At 41.6% G+C, this 23,500-nt stretch overlaps 3 protein-coding genes across 5 annotated transcripts; 1 reads left to right on the forward strand and 2 right to left on the reverse strand.

Annotated features, from left to right (window-relative positions):
• Positions 1–284: 284 nt before the first annotated feature.
• On the reverse strand, positions 285–3,482 carry MOCS3 (molybdenum cofactor synthesis 3). 3 transcript variants are annotated; one of them, XM_042462989.1, is made up of 2 exons: positions 3,278–3,482; positions 285–2,305 (listed from the first exon to the last, which is right to left on the reverse strand). In XM_042462989.1, the coding sequence occupies exons 1-2, from the start codon at positions 3,480–3,482 to the stop codon at positions 984–986; spliced, it is 1,527 nt and encodes a 508-aa protein (XP_042318923.1). In that variant the 3' UTR covers positions 285–983. The 3 variants fall into 3 exon arrangements, with proteins under 3 accessions (XP_042318923.1, XP_042318925.1, XP_042318924.1); XM_042462991.1 differs by having other exon boundaries at positions 3,246–3,344; XM_042462990.1 differs by lacking the exon at positions 3,278–3,482 and adding an exon at positions 3,088–3,237.
• DPM1 (dolichyl-phosphate mannosyltransferase subunit 1, catalytic) lies at positions 3,451–23,023 on the forward strand. The gene is made up of 9 exons (XM_042462993.1): positions 3,451–3,587; positions 6,877–6,976; positions 10,495–10,528; positions 11,723–11,799; positions 11,879–11,904; positions 13,778–13,873; positions 14,578–14,646; positions 14,893–15,007; positions 22,690–23,023. Exons 1-9 carry the CDS (start codon positions 3,481–3,483, stop codon positions 22,792–22,794), a joined length of 729 nt encoding a protein of 242 aa, XP_042318927.1. The 5' UTR covers positions 3,451–3,480; the 3' UTR covers positions 22,795–23,023.
• Positions 16,713–17,257, reverse strand: LOC121928383 (dynein light chain roadblock-type 2-like). The gene has a single exon (XM_042462994.1). It carries the CDS (start codon positions 17,255–17,257, stop codon positions 16,967–16,969), a length of 291 nt encoding a protein of 96 aa, XP_042318928.1. The 3' UTR covers positions 16,713–16,966.
• Positions 23,024–23,500: the final 477 nt, after the last annotated feature.

A 23,500-nucleotide genomic window follows, 5' to 3' on the forward strand; every position in this document is an offset into this window, starting at 1 on the left:
GGGGAACTCTGTGTGGCAGCAATTCCATTAGTGAATGATACCACTGTATCCGACCCAGTTTTAAGACTCAAAAGCACTTACATACCTCTTTATGTTGTGTTACGTTCTGTTAGCATGGTCTTCAAATCTGTTTGTTAACCAAACTCATCTCAGACTCTACTTTCCTATACCAGAAAGAATTTTTAAACCAATACAGAAATCTAGACAAGGAAAGTAATGGAAGCTGATTGGGCTTTGTATTATTTGACTTGGCAGTAGATAATGAGGCTTCCAACCAAGGTGCATCAAGGAGGGGAGGATTTTATTTTTAAGTCACTCATTGACCAAATGCCAAAAGGCTATCTTGACAATACTACAGGCTGAGTCTCCCTTATACAGAATTCTGAAATATTCCAAAATCAAAAATTATCCCTATGGATGACTGGAATAGCAACCCTTTTGCTTTCTGATGGTACACCAACTTTGTGTATAAAATTACCTTCAGGCTACATGTAAAAGGCGTATAAGAAATATGAATTTAGTGTTTAGACTTGGGTCCCATCGCCAGGATATTTCATTATGTATATGCAAACATTCCAAAATCCAAAAAAGTCTGAAATCCCAAACCCTCCTGGTCCCAGGATGAGGGAGAATCAACCTGTATATAATTGAGAACTTTGGGTATGTTACAGTTGAATCAGTGCCACAAAGAGTATTTAAGGATGCATGTAGAACCTGATACACAGCTTTGGCCACTATTTGAGACAACCATTCTTAGAGAAAGGTTTATTGTTCTAAAATAATATAAAGTGATCATCTTGCTATGAAAGTGAGTATTTTTCAGGAGTGGCATGTCACTTCTGCAAACAAACGTTTTGTTTCTTGTGTAAAATAGGTTTCTTCCCCACTCCCACCAGGAAACAAATGTATGATATGCTGATTTCTCAAGAGGTTAATGGTCAACACACTTCTAGACTAACAACACATTCCTGTTACTGATTACATTAATACTGAGGAAACTCTTGGTCAATTTTGTTAGCCCAAGCCATGAGTCCTCCTCTGATATCTTTAACAGAAATTAAGCCTAGTCCATCATGAGATAGTCCTTCTAGTATTCTCACAGCCTTCTGAGAATCGTTCCCCAACTTGCAAACAACATAAACTGGGAAAGCCAAGTCCTCATTAGTCCTCTGCTTTGTTTCCTTAATTCTTTGGCACAGAGACTTCAAGAATTCATCATCTTTTCCTTCTAGTTTACTTAAGGGCACGTTTAAGGACTGTGGAAAGCGACATATTTCCACTTCTACTGGCGGGCGGACATCTACCAGCACATGAGGCACTTGGCTGTCCAGTATCTTCTTATACTCTTCGACAGATATGCGCTCCTCGCTCCTCAACAGGCGCAACGCCGGACACTTGTCTGTCGCCGAAGACCCGCAGAAGGCTTCGTAGTCCTGGAGAGTTGTCACGGAAGGGCAGTCTCCACACACGGCACAGTCCGGATCCCTTGGCCTTAGCTTAATGTGGCGAAACCTTCCTTCCAGGCCGTCGAAGAGCAGCATGGACCGGTTGAAAGTGGTGCCCATCCCCGAGGCCATCTTGAGCACCTCCAGAGCCTGGAGAGTGCCGAGGATGCCGGGCACGACACCTAAGACTCCACCATCTGCGCAGTTGGTGACTGTCTCCGGCGGAGGGGGCTTGGGGAAGAGGCACCGGTAGCAGGGCCCTCCTTGGAAGTTGTAGACCACCAGCTGCCCCTCCATCCTGAGGGCGCTGGCTGACACCAATGGCTTCCCGGCCAACACGCAGGCGTCGTTGACCAGGTAGCGGGTGGCCACATTGTCCGAACAGTCAGCTACGATGTCATAGCCACCGACCAGCTTCAGGGCGTTGGAGGGACTCAAGGCCAGCTGGTAGGCTTCGCATTGAATGGAAGAATTGAGTTCCCTCAAGGTGGAGGCAGCAGACTCGGCTTTAGAGAGGCCCAGGCGGCTCTCTCGGTGCAGCACCTGCCTGTGGAGGTTGCTCAGCTCCACCACGTCGTGGTCCACCAGCCCCAAGCGGCCCACCCCGGCCGAGGCCAAGTACTGGGCCAGAGGGCAGCCCAGACCTCCACAGCCCACCACCAGCACCGAGCAGCTTGAGAGTCGGAGCTGGCCCTGCACACCCAGCTCAGGGAGGACCAGCTGCCGCGAGTAGCGCTTGATTTCCAGCCGGTTCAGTGCCAGGCGAGGCTGGAGAGGGCCCAGGGCCTCTTCTTCTTCGTCAGCAAATGTGCCTTCCTCTGCCGGAGCCCTGGCATTCCCTCCTTGTGCCGCCATTACCTCTAGAGAATGGAATAGAATTGCAGAATTGTTACTTTTTCACAGATGTTCACTAGTCACTCTTGGAACTGTGACTGGCTTGAGTGCCAAACTGTGATTTCCAGTGACTGCGATTAATTCTGTTCTTTTACCCGCAGCTAGAATGGTGAATCTCAGTGGTAGTCGTGGAACCACCGGTAATAACTGAAACAACCGAATGTAACTGCGGAGTCAGAACAAGTGCTACTAGGATCACGGGAGTCACAGAGATCACAGTATTGAATGGCAGGTATTTCACGGTAACAGTTTTCACTGAAATCTAAAACCGTCTAATTAAAAATAATAATTGTAAGCTGCTCTGATAGCATTTGGGGCTGAAGGGCGGGGTATAAATACCACAAATAAATAAATAAAGCCGCAGGTATTCCAATCTCTAATTACCTCAGCGACGCCCCTCAGAGAGAAACGAAGCGGTGACCAAAACGCTTTCAAAACCCCACCTTTACCTCACAGAAAAGTAAGGCCGTGACAAAAAACGCCTTTAATATGCCCTCATTCCCTCAGAGAGAAAAACACCTTTAACGCGCCACCTTTAATTCAGGGAGAAACGAGGGGGTGACCAAAACGCTTTTAATGTTTCGCCTTTACCTCCGGGAGAAACGAGGCGGTGAGGAAAACGCTTTCAATGGCCCGCTTTTGCCTTAGAGAGAAACGAGGAGGTGATAAAAACGCTTTTAATGCGCCACTGTTCCCTCAGAGAGAAGCGAGGCGGTGATTAAAAATATCTTTAATGCCCCACCTTTACCTCAAGAGAGAAACGAGGCGGTGACCAAAACGCTTCCCATGCGTCCCCGTTACCTCAGAGAGAAGCGAGAGGGTGAGAAAACGCTTTTAATGCGTCCTTTTTTTCCCTCAGGGAGAAACGAGGCGGTGACCAGAACGTTTTCAATGAGTCCCGGTTACCTCAGAAAGAAGAAACGCTTATAATGGCGTACCGTGAGAGAAACGAGGGGGTGACCAAAACGCTTCCAATACGCGGCCATTCCCTCGAGAGCAACGGTGATGACTAGGATGACTCCTCCTCCCAGGGAGGGAGGGAGGGACGCAGGCGGGCAGGAGTCCGCGCCTCTTCCGTTTCCGTCGCTGAGGGAGGAAGAGCTGGAAGCCTTTCCCGGCTTGTTGACGCGGAGGCGGCGCCATGACGGAGGCCTCCCGGGCGAAGTACTCTGTGCTGCTGCCGACCTACAACGAGCGGGAGAACCTTCCCCTCATCGTCTGGCTGCTGGTCAAGAGCTTCCAGGAGAGGTGGCTGCGGGAGGAAGGGACGGACAGGCGGACGGACGGACGGAGGGTCCCTCGGGAGCAGCCAGGGCTGGGGGCGATGGAGGGAAAGAGGAGGCCTTCCTAGAATCTAGAGAAGAAGTGTTGCTCTTCTTCCACTTTGGCTGCCTCTGTTGCATTCTGGGGCTTGCAGTTTAAAGAGGAGGCATTTAGACTTCTCAGACAGAGCTCTTACGCCTCTCTGAACTACAAAGCCCAGAATGCAACAGTGCAGTCAAAGTGGAATAGCAGAGTGAAGTGTGATCCTCTACTTGGGTCCAAAACACACAGTGCAGAAATAATCCAGTTTGAGACCCTGGCTCAGTGCAAGGGAACCCTGGGGATTGTAGTCCATTGTGGCACCAGAGCTCTCTCTGACAGAGAAGGCTAAATGTCTCACAAAACTACAGTTCCCACAATTCCCTGGCATTGAGCCAAGGCAGTTAAAGCAGTCTCAAACTGGATTATTTCGACAGTGCGTTTTGGACTTTAGTTAATCCAGAACACTGTGGAAATAATGCGGTTTGATCCCACTTTTAAGTGTTGTACCTCCTTCCTATGGAATTGTGGGATCTGTAGTTCTGCAGTGCAATCCACACCGCAGAAGTAATCTGGGTTGACACCGCTTTAACTGCCATGGCTCCATGCTGTAGAATGCTGGGAAATGTAGTTTGTTGTGGCACCAGAGCTCAGCTTTTTAAAAACAAATAAAAATGAAGCTAATACTACACTGCAGTTATATGTTTACTCAGAATCAAGACTCGTTCTGTTTATTCGCGTTTGTTTTTAGGCACACTGGTTCAGGATTGAAGCCTCACTCTTCTTTTTCCTCAATTTAAATTAGTAGTTAATTTCTATAGATGGTCCAAACCACATACAGAGATACAGTATGTGTGGGTTATGTCCAGTATATTCATCTGGTAAATGTTTATTGATAGCCTTTGGGTCCTTAGAACCAATTCACATTTCTCTCCAAGCTCATAGCAGTTGCAGGCTTTTTGTTTTTGTTAAACGGAGCTGTGTATGCTTGCCTTTGGCATAAGCAAATGGCAGTCAAACATTTCATGGAATCATAGAATAATAGAGTTGGAAGAGACCACAAGGACCATCCAGCCCAACCCCATTCTGCCATGCAGGAAATCTGTGTCAAAGCATCCCTGACAGATGGCCATTCAGCTTCTGTTTGAAAACCTCCAAGGAAGGAGACTCCACTACACTCCGAGGAAGGAGTGTGTTCCACTGTCAAACAGCCCTCACTGTCAGGAAGTTCCTCCTAATGTTGAGGTGGAATCTCTTTTCCTGCAGTTTGCACCCATTGCTCCTTGTCCTAGTCTCTGGAGCAGCTGAAAACAAGTCAGCTCCCTCCTCAATATGACATCCCTTCAAATATTTAAACAGGGCTGTCATATCACCTCTTAACCTTCTCTTCTTCAGTCCAAACATCCCCAGCTCCCTAAGGCGTTCCTCATAGGACATGGTTTCCAGACCCTTCACCATTTTAGTCGCCCTTCCTTGGACACACTCCAGTTTCTCAGTGTCCTTTCTGAATTGTGGTGCCCAGAACTGGACACAATATTCCAGGTGGGGCCTGACTAGAGCAGAATATAGTGGCACTATTACTTCCCTTGATCTAGACACTATACTTTTATTGATGCAGCCTAAAATCGCATTGGCCTTGTTAGCTGCCTCATCGCACTGTTGACTCGTGTTCAACTTGGGGTCTACTTGGACTCCCAGATCCCTTTCATACGTCGTTTCATTCAGCCAGGTGTCCCCCATCCTATATCTGTGCATTTCATTTGGTTTTGTTTTTTTTATCCAGCTACAAGTATTTTAGTGACTATGATTGAGTGCCAACATCTGATCTGATGGGCTAATTTATTGGCTAGTAATTTTGTTTGAGAGAGTCAGCATGGTGTACTGTTTTGAGCGTTGGACTATGAATCCTGAGATCAGGGTTTGAATTCTGTCTCGGCCATGAAAATCCACTTGGGCAAGTCACACTCTCTAAGCCTCAGAGGGAGGTAAAGCCAACCCCTCCCCAATAAACATGCCAAGAAAACCTCATGATAGAGTTACCTTAGGGTCACCTTAAATCAGAAATTACTTGAAAGCACACAACAAGAACAAGAACGATTTTGTGGAGCCATTTCTAGGGTTCGTCACAGAGCCATTTTCAAATATCTTTGGACTGGAGATAGGATTGGAAGATTCAGGTGATCTTATAGAGATGAAAAGTGGACAAAAGTGCACACATTTTTCTGTATAAATTGTGGTATGATAGAAGGTATGTCACTTTGCAGTCTGACTGACAATACTGACAGTGCTCCTTGGCTGAATAAATTCTTGACAGATGTGTATAATCTGGGTATTGCAGTTATGGCACACAAGCTTTATGCATCTAGGCAGCCCCTCACAACTGCTATACTTGTAGATTCAGATCCCAAATTTATAGACTTGACATTTTTGTTTGGGTAAAGAAATGCAAATGTCTGCAATAAGAATATAGTCAACCTTTCCAACTTGGTACCCACCAAAATATATTGGAGTACCAATGTATATCATCACAAATTAGCATCACCACAACTAAAAATGATAGAGCTTGTAGTCTATCTATCTACCTTTGTAGTACTTCTGCCAACCTAGCAGTTCGAAAGCATGCAAATACAAGTAGATAAATAGGTAGCACTTCTCAGTGGGAAGGTAGCAGTGTTTGGCACAGTCATGCTGGCCACTGGAGTTGTCTTAGGACAACACTGGCTCTTCGGCTTAGTAACACAGATGAGCACTGCCCCTTACAATCAATTACGACTATTCATGTCAAGAGACTATCTTTACCTTTAGTCTGTTAGAGGTCCAGGGAATACTGGCATATGGACTCAGGACTTTTAGTCCTTATGTGGCTTAGAAGATGCAATCTCTAATAAACAAAACCATTTCTTTAATTATACTGATGATGAAGCTCTTTAGATAAATAATCATCTATATGCTAGAATTAGTAATGGGGCTACTAAACAGAAGCCATTGACATAGAATATTTTTAAACCTTGGCACTGGAAACAAAAATGATTGACCATCAGCTTGTCTCCAGCAATCTGGAACACAAACTGTGAAGTTATTTGATTCTCTTCTGCAAAACAAAACAAAAACCTGTGATAGCATTAGTAACTTCACATACACGAAAATCATTGGATGGTTCTTCCTCTTACATACTCTTGAAGTGATAGAGCTTTTGAAACTGGATTGACAAACATATTCCTTTTGTTCTCCTCAGTGGAAATGAATTTGAAATTATAATCATAGATGACGGAAGCCCAGATGGGACACAGGAAGTTGCTGAGCAGTTGATAAAGATTTATGGATCAGATAAAATTGTAAGTAATATTTGTCTTGGATGCTATACTTCTGCAACAAAAAGCATTTAAAATAATTAACACAGAAGAATTGAATTTGGGACTTAAGGACTGATTTTCTTAACTGAGAATGGCTAGTGGTCTGTTGTTAAATTAGACTGAAAATGAGGTAGCAGTTTTGTGTAAGAAACAGTATTTTGATATTTTATCGATTTATATACTTGGTTTCAGCTTTGTTTCTTTTAAAAGTTAGTTTTGATCTTACGTATCACAAAATGTTCTAGTAGTGGCTGCCTGGGGCAAATAATTGTCAGGCAGCTCTTTATTATTATGCCATTGTGATATATACTGAAGAATTTGTCATGTGCAGCCTAACAACAAACCAGATATTAACAACTCTTTATCTGAATATCAGATTGTACCCACACCTACTTGCAGAATTACATCCATCATGGCATAATCCTATACATGTCTGCTAGAGGTGTCACTAAACGTAATGGAGCTTCATGTGGAGAAAGTGAATTGAGGAGTGTGATTATAAGGCTATAAAAGTTAAATATCTCTTTATAGTGTTTGGGGGTGGGGTTTAAGGTATACATCATGCAAATATGCAGTTTCTGATCATAAACACATTTCCTCAGCAGCAAGTGTCTGTGGGAGAAAAATGAGCAATATTCCAAAATAAATGACCTTAAGCTTGCATCTTGTCAGCTAATCTTGTGCTGACTAGAAATATTGTGGGGCATGTGTATAAAATAATCATTCCAAATGTGGAAAAGACCATTCATCAAAGTGAGCATTACCTATTTGGATTTGATATATGACAGAAGTTAGACAAATGTAATATGTTGCATAATTGAGGAGACATGACTTTTTGAGATTGTATTGTGAGACATCCAAAATAAAATTTGACAAGACACATGCTGGTAAAAGTCTCCCTTTTCCTCCAAGAGTGCTTCAAATTGGCATTAACACTTATCTGACAGAGGTGGGAATCCTGTAGCCCTCCAGATATTGTAATGCAGCTCCCCTGAGTCCTAGCCAGCATAGCCAGTGGTGAGGAGCACTAAAAATTACAGTTCAGTACCATTTGCAGGGCCACAAGGTTCCTATGCATCTTATATGATTGATATGACATGCTGAGTCAGTGACAGCCACAGGGCTTTTATTTTTGGAATAACACACTATTATGATTGAAAAATTATGAATGTATGCCATAAAACCATTATTTTTGTAACTGCTAAATTTTAAAATCCATGTTGCTGTTTTTGCTGTGCAAGGTTATGAAATTCTATAACGGAAAACAGTCATGGAATAACACCCCTTGGGGAATCAGGAGTAACACAGGTATATTTGGTGGAAGGTTTTTAGATGATAACAGGCATTTCCTAGATGCACAGAAGTAAGAATATTTGTATGCCATAGCAATAGCAAGTACATTTCTATACCACTTATCAGTGCACTTAAGCACTCCCTAAGCGGTTTACAAAGTGTAAGCTAATTGCCCCCAACAGGCTGGGTACTCATTTTAGCGACCTCAGAAGGATGCAAGCCTGAGTCGAGCTTGAGCCCTTTTGCTGGTATTGAACTCACAACCTTATGGTTTGTGAGTGAGTGGCTGAAGTACAGGCATTTAACAACTGCGCTGCCAGGGCTCCTGGTGCCATGTTACTGCCATCATAATACTATAGTGGTATCAAATGCTTTATTGAAATTCTTCCTTTTACACATTAGGCATATATGCATTGTTGCATATGGAAAAGGTTGATCCTTGCTGATAATGAATTATTTCATTCTGTAGCAGGGGTTGCAGAGAAGAGGAACTTCTGTTCCACATGCCTTGTCTGACACCAGATGTAATCTGGCCTGCTGTAGGCTCCCCACAAGGCCCTTAATCTTGCCAGAACCCTGCCCTCCTATCTCCTATTACAGGTAACAGAGGTAATTACTTTGTGCTTGTAAGTGCAGTCATGCTGTTACCTTCAGTCTGTGGTCCTTTTCCTGCAATCTGGCGCTTGCAATAGCTGGCTGAATTCACTCTGGGATTCAGTCAGCTTCTGGAAATTTTGCCTGACAACATATTACTCCTTATCTTCTATCGCTGAGTTGAGAAAGAGGAGGGAAAGCAATCTTTCCTTTCATCTAGGGAAAGTCCTGCAAGTACTGGCTGAAAGTCTTTCATTCTTGTGCTGGGGAAGGAGAATGGGTGAGCAAAAGCTTGTTCCTGGCTAAAGTGCAGAGTGGAAAAGGTCCATGTGTGCTACAGCCAGGGATGTGATGACACCAGGAGCCATTGGCATTTTACATTACTTTGGCCCATGGAGGGATTGGGGTAGGGAAATTCAGCTCTCTCCCCATTTTAAGTCACCTGCGTTGTAATATGAAAACTTCAGCAGGGACCAACCGTTAGGCAGGCTAGCTCCAACAAGCCTGCCTGGAAGAAGACAAGCCCTCCCTTCAGCCTCCATCTTGAGGGAGAGAGAGAGGCAGGCTAGCTCCAACAGGCCTGCCTGGAAGAAGACGAGCCCTCCCTTCAGCCTCCATCTTGAGGGAGAGAGAGAGGCAGGCTAGCTCCAAGAAGCCATATCCTCCCTCCAGTCCATCTCCCTTGGTCCAAGCCTTGGAGGTAGAGAAGACTGCTGACCCTCATCCCCTTCCTCACCACCACTCCCTTCTCCTTTTGTGTCGTGTCTTTTTAGATTGTAAGCCTGTGGGCAGGGAACTGTCTAATTAAAAAGATTGTATGTACAGCGCTGTGTAAATTTACAGCGCTTTATAAATAAATGTTAATAACAACAACAACAACAACTTGGGCTACATCAAGATGGGGAAAGTGTGGCCTAAGGACCATATGGAGAATCTTTCCCTCCCTTTTGTGCCCCTCCAGTGCCTCCTACCAGTCTCCCAAAGCCCCCTGAACCCCATGGGAGGTAGAGGTGGGGAACTGATCATTGAGCCCCCACACAGGTGTCCACCCTGGTCTCTTTCCCTGTATTCCATGACTGCTTTCATTTGAATTAATGTCTGTTCAGTCCAATTGTGAAGGTTGCTCTGTAAATATGGATGGAGCCCAATTCCTCTCCCTTGAAAGTAGGATTCCATTGGCAGAACAAGGAGGATATGAGCCCCTTTCTCCCCTGCTTCCCTGCTCACGTGCTCTAGAGAACTGAGGAAATAGGCACAAGTCTACAAAAGCTCATGCTACCAGTTTCTTTCTGTCAGTTCGTCTCAAAGGTGCTACAAAATCCCTTTGCATACTGATTTTCCAGACTAACACAGCTATGTCTTTGAATCAGAGAACTGAGGGACTCTTTGGAACCTTTGGGAGGCATAGGGTTCAGAGAGAAGAAAAAAGGCAAGTTCCATTTTGTTACTGGAAGCCCATTTTTGTAGTCTTGGATTTTAGGTTATGGATAAGCAGCAATCCTATTGGAGAGAAGAAAAACATGATAAATTGGCATTTTAAAGAAATGCATGATCCATGACTACAGGCCTTTTAACACAATTCATCTATTATTTTGTACTCTTATATTTTACAGATTTTAAGACCCAGAGAAAAGAAACTTGGATTGGGTAAGCATTAATTTACACACTGACCTTCAGTGAAATTCTCAAGAGTCTTTCTTTAAAAAAAACAACCAAAAAAACCTACCATAATCTTAATCATACATTGAATCCTGATACCTATATTAGCTAGTTGTGTTGTATGTGTATTTTGAGAGTATGGAAAAGCATTCATATTTATATATTCTCATGAAGGAAGAAAGCAGATTATTTTTCAGCAGGGTATTTCATCATTCTTCACTACGAATGTATTTGTGCCCTGTAAGAAATTAGCAAGGTACTGATGTGAAAAACTAAATGTTTGTGTTAGTTTGTGGATAATGTATACGTTAAATAATGTAGAAGGCATAAGAGGCGATAATGTAAAGAAGTACCGTATATGCTGCAGTTCTTATACAGTTTTTGTGCTGGATATACTTTCATCTACTTAATTATTTGTGGAAGAAGTAGTGTAGACACTATAGTAGAGCACATGTACAGAATTTGGGTGAAGACTTTGGGGTTGGAAGAGATACCAATACATCCAATCTTATTTTTGCCAGTGCACAAAGTGTTCAGATATATGTTGGGACAGAGAGACCTTGTTTTTCCCCTATGGCATCTCCTATAGATTCAAGACCTCTCAGAGTTCATTCCAGTACACCTGTTTTCTCCATCTTCTGGAATATTGAGGGTGCAGAGGACTTCCACCATTGCAACAAGGAGGCCTTTGACAGCAGACTTCTGCTTCAACAGCAAGCCTCCCTCCCTGCAAAGGGGGATTTTATAAAATCCTAAAAGAATGGAAAACCTTCCCAGGGGGCATAGGATTACACCCTTAAATTATAATTGTGACAAAAGATTTTTTAAATACCTGAAATTCAAGGTTTTCATTAAGAATTGAAACAGTTAAGGAAGAGCTTATTAAATGACAGCTGGAACAATAATCAATCTAAACATAGCATCTAAATAAAGTAAAGGTTTTTAATTTGTCTCTGTAGTGCAGTTGCTTTTTACTAGCATAATATTAATTGAGATAAAATTAAAGTATCATTAATTGAGATAAAAGTTTGAAGTATCAGCACAAAAAGACTAAAGAATTCTGGAAGATTGTATCTTTTCTCATGGGAGAGTATGGCTTTCTGAAATTGTTCTCTGACAAACACATTGTTTGGTGATTTTTGAATATGGAAGATAGAAGTGTTTTTGTATTATTTACATCAGGGACTGCTTACATTCATGGGATGAAGCATGCTACAGGAAGCTTCATAATTATAATGGATGCTGACCTTTCACACCACGTAAGTTTGTCCTGCATGTGTTTCTCAGTTTATTTTACTGGTTTTTCTTTTCTACTTATGCTTCTCTTTTGCATTGCAGCCCAAATTCATTCCAGAGTTTATCAGGTGAGTAAAATAGCTAATATTTGAAGTCAGATACATGTTGTTACAATTAAACCATGGTAAAGTGAACAAAGTGTGCATTCAAGCATGTACCTGAGACTAATTTCTTATCCATTGATAAGAAGTAGGCTGTCTTATCCCTACCCCAGCCATTTTTATAAACAAATACACTTGTCCCTCCACATTTGCTGTGGTTAGGGGCACAGGATACCTGTGAATGTGGGAAAACCGCAAATAACAAAAACACTATATTTTTATCTGAGAGAACACCTCTCTACGAATCTCTAGGTCCTTCAGTGCAACTCTGTGGTCAACATCAGCTGGACATTGACCACAGAATTGCACTGCAGGAGCTACAAATGCCTAGTGGGGTGTTCTGTCTAGGAATCTCTAGGTCCCTCAGTGTAACTTTTGGTTAAAGTTGACCATAGAGTTCCGCTGAAAGACCTAGAAATTTCTAGAGAGGACATATTAATAAAATCTGTGAATAATCAGATCTGCAAAAGTCAAAGCAAAGTTTTTTGATTTCTGAGTACTTGGAACATCTCTGGCATTCAACCATAGAAAATAATTTTATTGAATGAAAACTCTGATTCTCTGGTCTTTTATAGTACACTCACTTAGCATGCGTAGTCTGCCTTACTGTTTTTATCTTTTTGGCAGTTGAATGTATAGAATACCTCAAATTCAGTAGCCATGGAGAACATTCTAAAAGCAATGGAAAACACATGACATATTTTTAGCCGAGTTGAAACCTTTAACATATGTTTAAATTTTTTAGCAACTGTCAGTACAGTTGGCCCTTCTACATTTGAGGCTTTGATACTTGCGTTTTTGATTATTTGTGAGGTCAAATAATCCACACTCCTCCTCTCTCCCAGGAGGAAAAAGCCAAGGAATAAGAAGCTAGGAGGGGTATGTGAGCCAACCCCGCTCCCTTTCTCAGTGGGAATAGCTGCCTTCCTGAGGCAGCTACCCCATCAGAAAGGGGCGTGGGGGATTCATCCCCCTCACCCTTTTTCCGGTGGGATAGCTGCCTTTGGAAGGAAGTTGCCCAACTGGAAAAGGGGCAGAGGGGAATCTATCCTCACCCTTTTCCCAGTGGGATAGCTTCATCCCCCAGACAGCTATCCCAATGGGAAAAGGGGAAGGAGGATCAACCCCCCCCTCATGCCTTTCCTGGTGGGATAGCTGCCTGGGGAAGACAGCTATCCCAACCGGAAAGGGGTAGTTAAAGGGACAGGAGGGCAGGGGAAGAAGAGGCATGTACCCACCCATCCCTTTCACTGGCTTCCTTGGGGGGGGGTATTTATGATTTTTCCACATTCAGAAGGGTCTTGCACCTCTAACCCCTGCGGATGTGGGGGGCCAACTGTATATTTAAATTCCTTGGAACTGCAGCTTTACCTAATTGTAGTAACTTCCGGCCTAGTTTATGAAAAGAATTAGATTTTTGTTAATTTCAAAAGGTGTTTCTGTGTTAGTCCGTTGTAGAAAAACCAACAGTGAATATTATGGCACCTTAAAGACTAAGGCTGGCATATGGTCAGGTGAATTGTGAAACTGTGCAATATCCATATTCTCAAGGAGGGGAGCAGAGTCATAGCTCTGTGGCAGAGACCTTTGTGCAAGTGGAGACAACAGTATGTCTATTGTGCTGTTGTGGAATGGACACCATAGCATTGTGGGTCCTATCACATAGTGCAGTGGGCATCATAGTGTAGTAGGTCCTGTTGCACAGTGGGACACCAAGTGATGACATTGTAAAGTTATATGTTGTGCCCTCTGATGCAGGATCTCAGCCTAAATACATTATAGCATGAGCTGTTATGAATTCTAATGGTGTTTTCCTCTTGTGCAATATTTATTCCTATAGAACACAGAAAGAAGGTAATTTTGACATTGTGTCTGGAACTCGATATAAAGGAAATGGAGGTGTACATGGATGGGATTTGAAACGAAAACTAATCAGGTCAGTAGCCATGTCTGTGTACCTGTCCTACCAGATGTCAACTTGCTTTTCAGAGTTGGCAGCTCTCAGACTGGAGAATCTTCAGCATCAAAACTATGTATGATGAATGTGATGAAATCTCAATAAAACAGCTCCTGTTGGGAGTTACAGGATGCAAACTGTGAACTAGGAAGTCATTTCATTTTAGCTTTCTGTCTGCAATCTGAAAGGTAGAGTTGCCCCTCCTTTTTTGCAGACTTGAGATCTGTGTTCTTGCTTATTCAAAGAGGGGCATGCCCCCGTGGCACGCACCCTGCACGTGCTTGCAGGCACGCACCCCATTCAAGGCTATGGGGCCTGAATATGTGCGAGTCTCCATTTTCGCAGTGGGGTCCAGAACAGACCCCCCACGAAAATGGAGGACTGACTGTAGTTGTTTTTGTAAACCACTGTTAGGTGGTATGTAAATAAACCATAAAGAAATACAAAGAATATAGAAAACAAATCTTAGTTCATACAGATTGATTTCCTGAGTTGACTTGTATTAGTAAATTCTTCTTAATTTCTTTTTTTCTTTTGTCCTTTTTTCTTCATTTGAGAAATCACATCTTTCTGTTATTGTAACCATTTCTCTTATAGTGAAATCTTACCTTTAAAACACAATGCCATCTTTTTTCAACTTCAGATTTTGAACGTTTAGTAAAATTCTTTCTCTTTTTTGGCAGTCGAGGTGCAAACTTCCTAACTCAAGTTCTACTGCGGCCAGGTGCATCTGACTTAACAGGAAGCTTCAGGTATATTAGTTTTGAAGTATCAAGTAATTAACATGTATGAGTGAGAACGAATCAAGTTAATGGTTAGTTTTACACTGATACAAGAAAGACAGAGTGGAGCTGTAGTACCTATAGGTGAAATTTGGTATTAAACATGATATTTGAAATTTGATGTTAAATATTCTGTATAGAGATGATTATCAAATGGTATGTGTGTGTAACTGAAATGTTGTGAGAGGTTTTGATTTCATGTATACTGATTTGCAGATTATATAGAAAAGAGGTCTTACAAAAACTGATGGAGAAGTGTGTTTCAAAAGGATACGTTTTTCAAATGGAAATGATTGTCCGAGCAAGACAACTTGGCTACTCTATTGGAGAGGTATGGTGAAAATAACAAAATACAAGCAGAATAGTTTCATTTCATTCTTCATGTTACATGTTTACCTAATCACCATTAGAGACATAATTAGCTGACAGGTGAAAATGCTCAAAAAGCATTAGTTCTTATGAAGGCCACTACTGTTAGTAGCTGTACATTGAAATCTCTATTGCTAGAGACCTATAGAACAGACTGAGAAATAATAGCTCTGATACTGCTACAGAAATTGTTGGACAAGGAGCCTAGCTTTCAATGACCTAAAGATGTGGGCAGATAATGGTCACTAAAGAAAAGGGATCATTTAATCTTCTTACTTGATGTGGTCTTCTGGGTGTAGGTGAGGCAGCTACCCGCATGAGTTCTATAGATTCACATAAGTGGATGAATTGAATTGGACTGGTATAATAAGTTCTACTGGCTTTTCTGAAGCCACAAACACTAAATCAAAGGAATTACACAGGCTGTGATTTCTCTTCAGCAGTTCTCGCTAACCTTCCAGTAAGAAGATATGAGGGAATACTGTAGTACCTTTGAGACTAACTGAGAAAAACACATTTCTTTTTTAAATTTGTTTTACATCATATATACATCATATTAACATCACATTATCTTTGACATTACTTCAGGTCCACATTGTTTAATTGTCTAATCAGTATCATCCATCATAACTCATGTCATTCAATAAAATCTAAATTCAGTTCCTTTACTTGCCAGTTTGGAATATTTACATTTTAAACTGTCTCTCTGACCATAGTTTCTTTCTTGTCAATCTGCCTAATTACTGAATTGTATCAGCAATAAATAGTCTTATCTTTTAACTTTCCCAAACTTTATTTTTAATCTTGAAAATGTGATATTAATAACTTGCCCCATTTATCTTCCTATAATGATCTTAATGGGATTCCACTTTTACTTGTAATTTTTCAATGATTTATTATCTAAAGTTAATGTCAGTTTATGCATTTCTGCCATTTCAAATCATTTTAGTACCCAATCATTCTCCGAGAGTATTTCCATACTCTTTCACATTCTGGCATATGTTATCCTTGCTGCTGATATCATATAGATTAGAACATGATTCTCCAGAACTTCTTTTCCAACGTATCACCTAAAGGGTGCAGCATATTCAACAGGTATATCTCAGGCTCCATAGGATTTGTTGTTATTGTTAACCACCCTTGCATTGATCTCGACCCATGGCCACTCTGTGGATGAGATGTCCCCAAAACTACCTATCCTCCACTATTCTTCTAGGTTCTTGCAGAATCATACCTACGACCTCCTTAATTGAGTCCATCCATCTAGTATGTGGTCTTCCTCTCTACTTCCCTCCAACTTTCCTAACATTATCGTCTTTTTTAATGAGTCATGTTATCTCGTGATATGGCAAAAGTACAACAGCCTCAGTTTAGTCATCTTTGCCTCCAGGGAAATTTCAGGCTTGATCTATTCTAGGATCCATTTATTTGTTCTTTTTGCTCTCCACAGTATCCTCAGCACTCTTCTCCAGCACCACATCTCAAATGAATTTAATCTCTTTTTGTCCATTTTCTTAATCAGGGGTAGGCAACCTTTTTGAGCCGGGGGCTGGGTTGCTGTCCCTCAGACAACTGGGGGGAGCCAAAAAATAAATAATTAAATAATTTTAATAAATAAATAAATAAACCGGGACAAATGTAGGACAACATTTTCAAATGGTGGACACTTTTTTTTTTTGCGTTAAACATTTAAGTTTATTTGTCCTTTACAAACTTAAGACAAATATTGTTGTTAATCCAGATGCAAGTACATTAACTTCACACACAGAAAAGGTTGTCGCTTTCGAAAGCTTTGAGTTCTGACAAGTTACCTACCACTAGCCAATTTTCTTACTGGAATGTTGTGACCTTTTTATCTTTGTAGCAAATGAAAGTCATTTTAATAACTGTAGTACTGTTCCAGTTAATTGATGTGATTGGTCTATTCACATGGATTCTGGATCACAATGAGAAGGTACTCCTTATCTGGGGCAACCATGATTTCATGTTTCTTGGATCTAATTCTCAGAAAGGTCAGGTCATTCTGGGAATCGATGTCTCTCACTGTACTCTTTGCTTTCATTGTGAGCTGATGAAGGAGGCCTGCATATTGCACTGTAGTGGTGTTGTCTAGAGTTGTTCTGATCGGGATGCCTTCCGCATTGACAACAATAGTTCCAATCACTCCTTTATGTGACTGAATCCACTTTAGCGTTTCCTCCACCTCTGCCATCGTTGTAATCGAGAGAAGGCTTCAACCGCCGCATCACTTGACTAGGCCTCGGTTGCTATCAAAATGGTGGACACTTTTTTTTTATAAAAAAAAGTGGACACACAAAAAAATTTGCTGATTTTTTAAAAAATGTTAATATACATGCATGTTTCTGAGGTGTCTATAGACAATTGCCCTCCTTGCCCCTGCGCGTGAGAGGCCAAAGGCCCTGGCGGCAATCGGTGGCAGGACCGGGCTGGGGCCAGTCCCAAGGCCCCGCTGGGCCGCATCCGGCCCGCGGGCCGCAGGTTGCCTACCCCTGTACTTAATTGTCCAGCTTTCATAGCCATACATGATAATGGGGAATACAATTGCTTGTTTGATTCTAACTTTCATGCTTAGTTGTATATCTTTGCTCTTTAGGGGTTTTTCTAGTTCTTTCACAGCTGTCTTCCCATTCTTAGTCTTCTTCTGATTTCTTGATCTGCAGTCCCCATTCTGGTCAATGTTTGTCCAAGGTATAGGAAATCTTTTACTATTTCTATGTCCTCATTGTCTAGGTTGAACTTGTGAAGATCCTCCGTGGTCATTATTTTGGTTTGCTTTATGTTCAACAGTAAGCCTGCCTTTGCATTTTCTTTGACCTTCCTCAGAAGTTGTTCTAGATCCGTGATGGCGAAGGTGTTGCACGCGTGCCATGGGTGGCACACGGTGCCATTTCGCCAGGCACGGGGTGAGGGAGAAGGTGAAACGGGCACGTGCCCGTTCCGCCTCCTCCCTACCATTTTGGGCCTCCCGCTGTCTCTCTGAGACAGTGGGAAGCCAGAAAATGGCGCCTTAGAGGAGGAGACAGAGGTGCGTGCGCATCTGTCTCCTCCTCCCAGCCCTCTTCCCTCCCGGCTTCCCTTCGCTCCGCTCGAAAGGGCTCCATGGAGAGCGAAGGGCTGGGGAGAAGGAGGCTGGGACACGTGTCCGGCCTCCTCCTCCTCCCTTTCCCTTCGCTCCCCACCAAAGGGCTCCGTGGAGCCCTTTGAGGGGGAGCGAAGGGCCGGGGAGAAGGAGGCTGAGACCGTCCTTTTGCCGGCCTCTGACGGCCCCAGGAGGGACCCTCAGGGGCCAGCAAACGCTGGGGGAGGAGCCAGAGGTTCCCTCCCTCTGAAAAGGGGGTTGAAGCACCACCCCCTGGAGGGCAGAAGCCCCGCCCCGGCACCCAGCCCCCATCCTGGGGGTAGAAGCCCAGCCCCTGGCACACGAACTGAAAAAGGTTCGTCATCACTGTTCTAGATTTTTGATGTTTTCTGCTAATAGTATGGTGTTGTCTGCATATGTTAAATTGTTGATTTCCTTGCTCCTATTTTCACCTCCTGCTTCTGTGTCCCAGACTGCTTTTCTTGTAAAATATTCTGCACACAAATTGAAAAGATAGGGTAAAAGGATGCAACCTTGCCTGACCCCTTTGCCATTTAGGAACCATTCAGTTTCTCCATGATCTGTTCTAACAGTAGCCTCTTGTCCTAGGTACAGATTTCTTATCAGGACTATCAGATGTGTTGGCACTCCCATGTCTTTAAGGGCATTCCATGGCCTTTCATGATCTATGCAGTCAAAGGCTTTGTTGTAGTCTATAAAGCACATGCTGATTTTCTTTTGAAATTCCTTCATGTGCTCCATTAGTCATCATGTTTTCATTGTGGTTCCTGATTCCTCTTTCTCTCCTGAATTCTGCTTGGACCTCTGGGATTTCTCCCTCCATGGTTGGAGTCTATGTTGCAGAATTTTTAACATAATTTTGCTCCATGGGATAGTTGGTGTTTAATGTCTTGGTTATAAGTGTTTGAATATTTTTTCAAAATTTTCTTGCTTAGAAAAAGACATTTCTAGCATCAGCTTCCATGGGCTTAAGTCCTCTTCTTCTTTTGCATGGAGTGAAGCCTCTGAAGGCAGACCCATGTAGGGAGGGGTGAATGTAAATTGTAATAGAAATGAAAATATGTGGGTATGGTGATGGGATTAGAAGTTCAGTTTTAACAATACAGTGGGCCTTTGCTATCCACTGGGGCAAACCAGGACCCCCCCTCCCCCCATGGATACCAAAATGTGTGGCTGCTGAGATGCGGTGGCTTAGTGATTAAGATGCCAATCTGATGGTTTCTTGACACACTACATATATTAAAGCCAGTGTGATGTAATTGTTTGAGTATTGGACTAGGACTCCAGGAGACCAGAGTTCAAATCCTTGTTTGGACATGTATAACCTTGGTCAAGTCTCACTGTTTCAGCCTCAGAGAAAGACAATGGCAACCTCCCCTAACAAATTTTGCTAAGAAAAGCCCATGGTAAATTCACCATAAGTCAGAAATGACTCAGTACACAACAGCAAACACACTTTAAAACTCTAGTTGACATCCTATCTCCTAAGTAGGATTCTCATTCCTCCTTTATTGCAACACTTTACTGGTCCTATGCACCTGGTTTTTTTACCTGTTCATCTTGGCTTCTCTGTAAAATATGTTTTCCAACTTTGTCCTTGTAATTACTGTTTATGACCATTTTTGAGACTGAACTTGTTGCTCCATTGCCAAACTCATGTGTTTGGTATTTCTATTACAATTTGCTCCCCTCTCCCTCCTTTGGTATATATGTCATTCTGCAAAGGAGTCCATTAATGCTAGAAATTTCAGTTCATCTCAAAGGTGCTTCCTTGTGTCCCTTTATGCTGAAATAGACTGTTATGTCTATGAATACTTCCAATAACTATTTAGATTTGAATAGTTGGATTTCTTGTACTTCATTGTAGTAGGGACAAGAGAAATTCCTTTTCATGCCACACTATGTTGAAGAACCTTAGTTAGTGAAAGCTTGGTATTGGACTCTGAAGTACTGTAATAAATATGCATTTAATAATGGCTTGTTATAAGTACCAGATTGTTAATATTTCTGCTGATGGAACATCTTGATATTCTATCACAAAAGTTTTCTTAAAATGTTAGCTTGCCAATACAACAAACTTTTATGAAACCTGTTTAACGTAAGAGTTCCAAACTGTAAACCTGGCACAAATGATACAGAGGCTTCTTGTTTATATAGGGAGAAATCTCCCTTAGGATGCTTTAACTATAATCTTTCCTATCTTTATGCTGTAGTTGTTTATGAGGCAACAGAAGATGTATTAGACAGTCTGCTTTGGGCTCACCAATGTCCCAAGGAACTATTGCCTAGAGATGCAATAACTTTGGTTTGGCAGAAGAGCATGGGTGTGGGAGGTGTTTTTTTTTCCATTTCGGCTTGGCAGTTAATTTCTGGTTAAGTGTGCCAATTGAGAGTGCCTAGCCAGATTTTCTGTGGATTCCACAGACTGAGTTTGGGACCTAGAGCATTTAACATATAATCTTTCACACTGGAATGTTAAAGTCCCTGTTTTGCTGTACTGAAAATAACTGATGGTTTGAAGCACTGCATATCATTGTTTACTACACTTAATGAACAGCTAGTGAATTGGAACCATATACAATCATTAAGGAGAGACATGTTTCTAATAAAAAGAATACTACCAGTATATGTGTTATATTTATTCTTTTTAATCTTGTATAAGATTAAAAACAAGATGAAGCAGAGATACTGGAAAGGAATAAAGAGTTTTCCAAGAGGCAGTCACCCCTTGATGTAAAAGTCAAAATCCAGGTGCAGCAGCCCCATATGAGGCAATTTAGGGACTGAACCAGGGGTCTCAGGTGAGATGCCATCAATAGCAGAAAGGTTGAAATAAGTCAGTTTCAAGTTGATCAGAAGAGATAATTACTCCATTAATAAGTGAACATTTATAATAAATGTGGATAAAACCCACAGTCCCCCCCCCCAGCTTTTTTTTGGGGGGGGTGTGGCTCCCTAGTGCTTCTCAGATTTTTTTTTTAGGTGATTCACGGCAGAAATAGCCAAAATTCAGCAGCAAACCATTAGGTTTTTCTTGTAGTCAATGGGATAATCAATGTCATCAACTGTGTAGTCCCTTGTTATGCAGTATAAATAGTATACAGTGGTACCTCGGGTTACGAAATTAATTCGTTCCGCGGCTAATTTCGTAACCCGAAAAACCTTCGTAACCCGAATTGCCATAGGCGCTAATGGAGAAAAAGCCGCGGCTCCGCCGCGGCTCCATTTAAAACAGCGCCGGGTTTTTTTCGTAACCCGAAAAAACCTTCGTAAGCCGAAACAATAAATCCCTATGGGATTTTTTCGTATCCCGAAAAATTCGTAAGCTGGGTAATTCGTATCCCGAGGTACCACTGTATATGATATCAAAGCCACTTTAGGTAGATTTACATTTTATTTATATGTAACTATAAATCCGCTGAATGACCTTTGGCAAATCACATGCTCTCAGCCTCAGAAGAAGGCAATGGCAAACCTCTTCTGAATAAATCTTGCCAAGAAAACCCCTTGATGGGTTCACCTTAAGTCTCCATATATTGGAAACTACTTGAAGGAACACAACAGCAACTTTTTATTTATTGTTCCATGTGTGTCATAGAATGTGAGGCTTACTCCCATTTAATTCTGTCTGGGATCGTAGCCTAAATGTACATCTCTTGGAAATTATAGATACAGCATTCTTAACTGTTGAAAATTTCATTTAAAAAGGGTGACACATGGATGTCATAATCCAGAGTGTTTAATAATTTGGGATGCTGGAGAACTAGATTCTTTTTCCACATTGTGCTCATTTGCATAATCATCACCTTTTGAACTTCTGGTGCTATCTAAAATTATGGTACAGTCAGCCCTCCTTATCCATGGATTTTTTATCCATGGATTCAAGCATCCACTGCTTGAAAATATTGTTTTAAAATCCAAATAGCAAACCTTGATTTTCCATTTTATATAAGGACACCATTTTTCTATGCCATTGTATTTAATGGCACTCGAGCATCCAAGAGTTCTGGAACCAAACCCCAGCAGGTAACAACAACCCACTGTATATTGTAAAACAATCAAAAACTGGAACAATAGAACAGATTAAGATAGTACATATAACAATAAGGACAACAATAAATGTAAATTCCATTAGAAGTATAGAAAAGTTGTAAGCCTGAAAGCTCACTTATTCTACCAAAATAAGAGTGGAATGAGAAGGAAAGGTGACCAAACCTCTCTAGTGCAACTCCTGTGCACCTACAAAATGAGCACTGGAAGGCTGGGCAGCCTTTCAGAACCAGTTTTCAGTTTCTATGGAGGTTTACAGGGGAAGTGGAAAAAAGCTTTGTTGTGGCTGCCAACACTATATTGGGTATAGCCCACATTGACTATAGTGATAAAGGAGCATCTGAAATGATAGTGTTTTCTTCTGAATAATTTTACATTAGCCAAGATTTGTTGTACACTGGCACAAAAGGGCGAAGCAGATGGTGCAAAAGGTCTACAAATTGAATGATTTTGTGACTTGTTTCCTTCAATAGGTTCCTATATCATTTGTGGACCGAGTCTACGGAGAATCTAAATTAGGAGGCAATGAAATAGTTTCCTTTCTAAAGGGACTTCTGACGTTGTTTGCAACTACATAATGAAGATCTTTCTCCCTACATTCCATGTAACCTTAAATTGGATTGAGTAATTTATTTTTATATCTTGTTAAGTTTCCTTGTGGCTGTAGATACCAAACCACTGTGAATTTCTGATTTGAAAGAGAACAAGGACAGCATGTACATCTGTGGACTTATTTATTGACTGTGAATAATGATCACTGAGTAGTGCTGATTATTCTAATAATAATAAATTCACACACATACACCAGTTTGATTGAGTTAATTTTTTTCTTCGTGGGTGGAGATAATGTTGTATTTATTGCTACCAATTGTATACATAAGATTTTACAGACAGAGGCTCCCGCTTGGACCAGAGAGAAATGTCATTCATGTGCCCCACAATGTGTTTTTTTTAATGTTCTTTTGATAACCTTTGTTTTCTGTTTTATTGTGTAAAGCTAAATAAAAAACAGTGATAACATGTAATACACTGTCCAGTTCAACTATTGCAGTGATACTTCACTAAACAACCTTCTATATTTAGTTGATTGATCATACATTATGATCACTGACTACAATCATTTCAGGAATATATCTTACATTTCCGCATTCACAGATTGTGGAGCAACAGCATAAGTGAGTGGTGGAGGGAAGCAACCATCAGCACATCTATCATGTTGTGTCTAATGTGTACATCGAGGAATAAAACTTGTTGTTAAACTGAGAATATGTTGAAGTTTTCAAA

Source organism: Sceloporus undulatus, chromosome 4 (genome assembly GCF_019175285.1).
Source record: "Sceloporus undulatus isolate JIND9_A2432 ecotype Alabama chromosome 4, SceUnd_v1.1, whole genome shotgun sequence".
NCBI classification, from domain to species: domain Eukaryota; kingdom Metazoa; phylum Chordata; class Lepidosauria; order Squamata; family Phrynosomatidae; genus Sceloporus; species Sceloporus undulatus.